The sequence below is a fragment of the Panthera pardus genome, unplaced genomic scaffold (genome assembly GCF_024362965.1).
Source record: "Panthera pardus isolate Hobbes unplaced genomic scaffold, ASM2436296v1 HiC_scaffold_10, whole genome shotgun sequence".
NCBI classification, from domain to species: domain Eukaryota; kingdom Metazoa; phylum Chordata; class Mammalia; order Carnivora; family Felidae; genus Panthera; species Panthera pardus.
Window position 1 is genome coordinate 43,983,101 of NW_026526655.1, and position 7,665 is coordinate 43,990,765.

General features: G+C 41.8%; 1 protein-coding gene across 1 annotated transcript; it reads left to right on the forward strand.

The window, feature by feature from the left end:
- Positions 1 to 241: 241 nt before the first annotated feature.
- Positions 242 to 4,823, forward strand: LOC109274672 (serine protease 58-like). Its single transcript, XM_053906875.1, has 5 exons — positions 242 to 1,613; positions 1,938 to 2,768; positions 3,207 to 3,460; positions 4,063 to 4,211; positions 4,581 to 4,823. The coding sequence occupies exons 2-5, from the start codon at positions 2,653 to 2,655 to the stop codon at positions 4,728 to 4,730; spliced, it is 669 nt and encodes a 222-aa protein (XP_053762850.1). The 5' UTR covers positions 242 to 1,613; positions 1,938 to 2,652; the 3' UTR covers positions 4,731 to 4,823.
- Positions 4,824 to 7,665: the final 2,842 nt, after the last annotated feature.

Below are 7,665 nucleotides of genomic sequence, written 5' to 3' on the forward strand. Positions count from 1 at the left end.
CTGTTTGATAAAATGCCAGGGGGAGGAGCCAGTCCTTGCTCACCAGTAGGGACACAGAGACCATAGAAGAATGAAAGTCCAGGGATTTTGACCAAGAGCCAAGGAGAAGATATCCAGGTCAGAGCAGAAACTGATTCTTATGGGGTGCTGATGGGAGATGTTCAGGTGGGGCCAAGCTAAAAGGCCTAAAAGCCATTGATTACAGCCAATTTTAAAGTTGGTCAGAGAGAGATGAGAAATTTACCAACAGATCTCTCAAAGACACAGGCTACTTTTGAGATTGCCAAGGAACTCTGACTCTGCCCATTATGTCATATTCCTACAGTCATGGATTAATACCAGATTACTGAGGGCCTTGGCAGCAAAGCAAAGGAGTTTAGACATGAAATAATGGGCACTAGGGACCACAGCAAGCTTTTAAGCAAGAGTACAACAAATGAAAAAAAAAATCAATCTGGCAAACTGGATAGAGAAAGAGAGAGCTTGTTAAGGAAGTCCAGTTTGAAAGCTATTACAGCAACTCAGGACTTATATGGTGAGGGAAGCAGCTGTGAGAAAAGGAGATGCTGTCAGAGAGGTGGGAGGTGAAGCCAGATTGCAGGTGATGAGCTGGTTGACTGTATGTGGTAGATGGTAACAAAAGCCATAACTATAGATGGATAGCTATGTAATAACACAAATATAGTAAAGTGTTAGCTGAAGAAAATAGGTGGTGGGCATGCAGTCTTCATGGTACAGTGCTTTTAAATTTTTTGTATGTTTGAAAATTTACACAATAAAATGGCAAGAAAAGATGGCCAAAAACTATTCCCCTTCTTCTATCTGTGCCCTTGTAATACGATTTTACAAATTTTCCCGTCAAACAGTGGACTCTTTTCTACCCTGTGAATCTGAGTTAGCCACGCAACTTGATTTGGCCTGTGGGACATTAGCAAATGTGATAATGCACAGGCTTGAACATTTGGGCATTGGGGTTTACCATTTTTCTGATCTATGGAACCTTGCAACTGCTATCATATAGATGATCTTGGACTAGCTTGTTGGATGATAGACACATGGCCTTGTTACTCTCATCACTCTAAAGCCGACAACCAGCCACCACTAGACATGTTTGTAGGACCACTGACTGCCAGCTGATCACAGATGCATCAATGAGTCCTGCTGAGAGAAGAACTTCCCAGCTAAGCCCATCCCAAATTGGCAACCCACAGAATTGTGAACAAATAATTGACTACCATTTTAAGCCACTAAGTTTTAAAAAAATTTCTATGCAGCAAAAACCAACTGATACATTCTTTTTTGGTATCCCTTTGACTCTATTCCAAGGGAACTCCATATTGAGCCCTGCCTGTCTCTACTTGGCTCTGCAAAGTTTCAGGGAGAGGCCAGTGGTATCTAGGGGTTAGAGGGAGGATGACATAGTATGGGGACAATGTGACATGAGAGGATGCCATGGGGTGGAGCCAGTGTGACATTAGAGCAAGAGTCAATGTGACATGGGGGAAGACTCAGCTTGTTAGGTGAGGGGGATCTGTAGCTCAGAGAGGAGGGAGTTTATTTGAAAGTTGAGGGCTATTAATGTCACACAGAGAGGTGAAGATCAGCCACACTAAGTGAGGACAGGTAAGTAAATGTAAGGGAACCAGGGAGCTGAAGTATTATGGGAGACAGTGGAACAAGGCAGACACAAATGGCCAGTTGAGATTTCTCTTTGCTAATAAAGTATAGCAAAGCTCTTGGTTTATAGGCCATCCCTCAGTGGTCAGGCGTTTCACCTTGGAGAAATTTCACATGCTACAATGGGAGGACAGACACTCTAGAGAGATAGGATCTGGCCTGGCTATCTTTCCTCCCTTTGGTGGCATACTACCTTGGTTGAGAGAACTTTGCTCCCTTGAATGTCCCTACACCTCCTTGATATTTCTCCCTTTGCAAAGCTTCCAGGAGACCAGGTTTGTTGTAGTTCACTCCCTTCCCAGATCTTCTTACTGCAAGAGAGCATGGAGATCACAGATATGAACCGCCTCTTTCTAGTCTTCAGCATTCTGACAGTGACTGGTGAGTGCAGGTTTCTATTTTGGCTTAAATTTTGAAAAGGTCATATTGGAGAAAAGTGTAGGAAATGGGTCTAGATAAGGTGGATAGAGAGTACATTACTTAGATAAGAATTTAGGACCCCAGTGATTAGAAGTTTCCTAGAACACTCAGAGATATCTAGAGCCCACTGATTTTCCTCTGGCTTCATGGGTGCAAGAGAAGATTCAGACTGAGATAATAAGACTTTACACAAAAGATGGTGGGTCTTGGCAAAAGAATGTGATTTTGCTATATGGCTAGGAAGAAAGCTTGAAGAAAATAGGTATCAAGAAGAAGGAAGGAAGGAGAAGAGGAGTGAATAAGGAGTATATAAATTCAGAGGAAAGCCTAAGGGAAAATTAGCAGAAGGACCCTGAGTGGTCCAACAACACCTCCTATATCAGTAACACATTGACCATTTCAAAGCACTTCCACATAAAATATTCCAAACTTCTTACTCTGGAATGTCTGCACCTGTCTCTAAAATTCTGCTCTCCTTTCCCTTATCTGACAGTGGTAACAATAATTGTAATACCAACACCAACACAAGTAAAATTAGCCCAGCAATTCAACCAGATGAGCATAGAAACTGCACCAACCTTTCTGGTTTTCCTGAACTCAGAATATGAGCCTTGTTTGGGGACCCTGATCCACAAACAGTGGGTTCTCACTGCAGCCCACTGCTTCTTACCGTGAGTAATGGAGTCCTAGAAGGAAAAGTGGTCCCCCTTAGTCACTGAGATTGTTAAAGGGGTACTGAGGCTTAGCCGTGAAGAGACTTGCCCAGGGGCTCTCAAGCCTGAGAAGTTATTGGAAGGAGGCAGGAAGTAGATGTAGGTGGTTATGAGTTCGATTTTTGGGTGGGATGATGTAGACTGAGGGAATTGGGGAAGCCGAGGACTAGGGGATGAATCCATTGGGATAAAAAGCCTATATACAATGTGGTACAGATCAAAGAATTATAGAACTGCAGTAGCAATTGCTCATTTGCCAGACAAGGAGATGGAGGTCTTGCCAAGTTATGGAAGGAACTCATGCGAAGTCACAAAGCAAGTTGGGGTAGAAAAGAAACAAGTTGAACAATAGGAAAATATCTCCTTCTTCTACTAATCCTTCATGGCCTTTTCCAGATTTCTTGAGATAAACGTTGCGGCTTCAAAAGAGAATTTTCAAAACAAGATGGGGAACTTAAGACCCACATTTATTGTCCAACACCCAGATTTTACCCGGGATTCTGCTGAGCATGACCTCATGCTCATCAAGCTGAATCATCCCCTAGAGCTCAAGGATCAGGTCAAGCTGGTGGTTCTACCCAATACCACGAATGACAGAAGAGGGGAAAAGTGCACTGTCTCTGGCTGGGGCTGGGAATGGAGGAATTTCAGTGAGTAACCCTCCCAAGACAGACCCTTAGTGCTCCTTGCGTACCCACACAAAGAGGATTATCATATAATTATTATTATAGATTATGAGATCTGGAAGAGCCCTGAGAACTTATAATATCTCAACCTCTAGTTTTATTCATTTGGAAATTGAGGCCCAAATTGGTAAATAGCTGTTAAAGGAATCCAGTGTTCTTGCCTCATTCATCACCCAGGTGAGGGTGAAAGGGTGTCTGGGTGAGGAAGGGATTGGCAGGTAATCCTACTGGTGATGCTGAGTGTGGCTCATTCATTAGTAACTTACAGACAAGCATTCACAAATAAAAGCATGTACACACAAGCCCAAGGCATGCAGTTTTACAACACTGGGACCAGACTTGGTTTATTCATTTCATTATTTTTTCTTCCTCTGTGGTTCCTTTTCATGTTGGCTTTTTCTGAATGATGATTCACTGAATGATGGAACGATTAATAACAGAAAAGAGGGAGGGAAGGGGAGAAGAAAGAAAGATGAATATGTGAAGGATCAAAGAGAAACAAAGCCTCTTCTGTCTCTCTCCCTCTGTGTTTGTGTGTGCGCATGTGTGCACACTCATGTGCTCAGACCCAGAACCTGATATCCAGATAAACCAGACTGTCTTTTGGTTTTCTAATGATGACTGCCAAGAGTCCCTTGTAAGACAAATTCCTATTAAAATCACAGAAAACATGTTCTGTGCAGGATCATCTCTGGAGAACACACACTCATGTAAGGTAACTCTTTTCTCTCTGCCCATTTGAGTTTGGGGCTGTTTTGGGGTCCACGTATCTCCCTCAACCATTCCAATCTCCTGTCCCTACATTCAAGAAGAGATCAATGTATATGGGATCCAGGAAAGACTGTGTCCTTCCAATAATGAATGAACTTAGATGCTAGGGGGGAAACATCTCAGAGTGTTCTTATCTCTTTATGGCTAACTCTGATGTGGCCTAGAAGTAGTTGGGTGGGCCCAAGATGTCCACCAGACATTTCTCCCTGTCCTTATCCCCTAAGTCTTTCTATTCTGGGCCCCTCAGGGACTTGGCACTAGGTCATCTTTGTTTTGGCTATCCTGTCTGACCCATCTGTCCTTTTTCTAACAGGAATTAGATGCTGTCCCAATCCTGTGCCAAAATCAGCTCCATGGGATCCTATCTTGGTCAGCAGGGTGTATTTTGAAAGGTGATATTGGCTACTACACCAAGGTGTCCCGCTATACAGACTGGATCCACAAAGTTATCCACAGCAACTGAGCTCTCTCTGTTCCCTCTCCCAGTGGCCTCAGAACTGGGTCTACCATCCTTGACCCTCTTTTCCCTTTAGCCTCAGAACAAGATGGGAATAGAGCCTTTAGCTATAAGAAATTTTCGGTTCCTTCTATTATTTTGACTTCTCTTATCCTTTTTCAGTCCTAGCCTGATCACCAAAGGATTTGAGCTAGATAACGTTCTCCTAAATAAGCTACCTTCTCACCACTCTTTTCCTCTCCTCCAGCTTCCTACTCACCTGCAATGGTTTCCACAGACTTTTATGGAGAAGTTCTTCTCCAGCCCCTGCCATCCAGAGGACATATGGATCCCAGAAATGTGACAGTGAGATGTGGCAGCTTTAGGGTGTCTCCTTTGTTTCACACCACTTAGTGCTGAGTCAGGCCTCTGTGTCAGGCCTGTGTCCTCTCATCATACCCATCATACCTAATAAGGCTCAGTAAATATTGCAATGTTAAGTAGGCTGCTGGCAAATAATTGTTAGAAATAGAGGTTAGAATTTTATGCTAACAAGAACTATAAGGGTTTCAGAAAGGGTTAGGAGTTGAAGCAGAAGTAGGTACAGAGAGGAATTAAATGGGTCAGATCTCCTGACAGATCTTTCCTAATGCTAAGCACAGAAAAATAAGGTAAATGGCTAGAAAGAGAATGCTAGAAGGATAATAAGGAAATGCTGAAATCTAGGTGAGTATAACTGTGTTTGTGTGTGTTTGCGAGTATGCACATGTACATTTGTGTGTATAGATTAGTGGGAGTGTGGCAACTAATGATCTCACTGAACCAACCAAAATCTATTGTATACCAGTTCAGCTGATTTTCTCCAAATCCTGCATTCACCTGTTCTTATCCTACCTTTATCAATTATCAGATTTTTAAAAACCATTGATATAGGTCCTAATAACATTTTATTTTGAAATTGTTTAGGATAAAAAATTGTAAAAATATTACAAGAGAGTTTCTGTGTACCCAATCTTGCCCCAATGATAATATTTTCTCTAACCATAATAAAATGCCAAAATCAGGAAATTCACATTGGTACAATGCTGTTCAATCAAATTCAGATTTTATTTGGATTTCACCAGTCTTTCTTTACATACACTCGTTTTGAATGGTGAAATTTGAAATCTTACTGCATGCATAGATTCCGTAACCATTACCACAAACAGGATCCAAAACTATTCTATCACCCAATCACCAGAAAGAAACTTCTTTGTGTTACACTTTAATACACTTCTCCTGGGACATCTGGGTGGCTCAGTTGGTTAAGCATCCAACTTCGGCTCAGGTCATGATCTCACACTCCGTGAGTTTGAGCCCCGTGTCTGGCTTTGTGCTGACAGCTCAGAACCTGGAGCCTGCTTCGGATTCTGTGTCTCCCTCTCTCTCTGCCCCTCCCCCGGTTGTGCTGTGTGTCTCTCTCTCCCTCTTTCTCTTTCTCAAAAATAAATAAACATTAAAAAATATTTTTTTCAATAATAATCACACCTTCTCCTGACCCTAACCCTTGCAACCACTGATCTAGTCTCCATCACTATAATTTTGTCACTTCAAGAATGTTCTATAGCATGCAATCTGTATAATTCCACTGATCTTTTTTTCATTCATGATGTTCCAAGAATCCTTTCATTGCCATTTCCTTTCTATCTGAATAGTTTTTCAGCCATTCTTTTAGAGCAAGTCTGCTGGTGATAAAGCCTCTCAGTGTTTCTTCACCTTCTTTCTTGAAGGATATTTTTTACGGGATAAAAAATTCTGGGTTGACAATGTCTTTCTTTCAGAACTTGGAAATTGTTTGCCTCTTCCTTCTGTTCTTCAAGGAGGGGAAATCTGCTATCATTTGATTCATTGTTCCCCAGTTGGGAATGCGTTGTTTCTCTCTGGCTCTGGCTGCTTTCAAAAGTTTTTCTTTGTTTTTCCTTTTCAGAGATTTGATTATGACATGTCTGTGTGTGAATCTTTAAAAGTTTATTCTGCTTGGGGTACATTCAGTTTCTTGAATCTGTAGGTTTATGTCCTTCGCCAAGTTTGAGAAGTTTGAGCCATTATTTCTTCAAATATTTTTCAGCTCAGTGTTCTTTTTCTTCTCCTGAAACTTTGATAACACGAATGTTAAATCTTCTGTTACTATCCCACAGGTCCCTGGGGATCCATTCATTTTTAAAATATCTCTTTTCCATCTGTTGTTCATATTGATCATTTCTATTGCTCTATCTTCAAGTTCACTGACCCTTCTGGCTTGCCAATTTTGCTATTGAACTCATTATTTTAATTATGTTTTAATTTTCTATATTTATGATACTTTCACATCTTAGGAGTCTTGCTGGATAGGAAAAGACTGCCCTCCCAGAGCTAACTAATTCCTGGAGGTAGTGACTCCGTCTACCACATTCTTTTTATATGCAAACCAACCAATCCAGATCTGTACCTCAACCACTTCCTTTAACATTCATACACTAAGCCAATGTTTCCCCTGCTCTAAATCACCCTGGGTCCAGGTACTGAACAACTAGAGATCACCATGATAGCTCAGAGTCTGCTAAAATTATTCCAACTATTTGATCCTAAACCTGCTTCTACTTGACTACCCTGCGTCACCCATTCCTTCTTTCAGAAACCACAATAAAGACTCATACCTATGCTTCCCTCTTGCCCCTCCTGCTTCCTCACTGACCCTAGTACTTCCTCATGTAGCCCTACATGGCTGGGCATGCTTCTTAATAAACTCTTCTTTTTTAAAAAAAAAAATTAAGGTTTATTTATTTTTGAGAGAGAGAAAGAGCACGTGGGCAGGGGAGTGGCAGAGAGAGAGGGAGATACAGAATCCGAAGCAAGCTTCAGGCTCTGAGCTGTCAGCACAGAGACTGACATGGGGCTTGAACCCACAAACCACAAGATCATGACCTGAGCCAAAGTTGGAGGC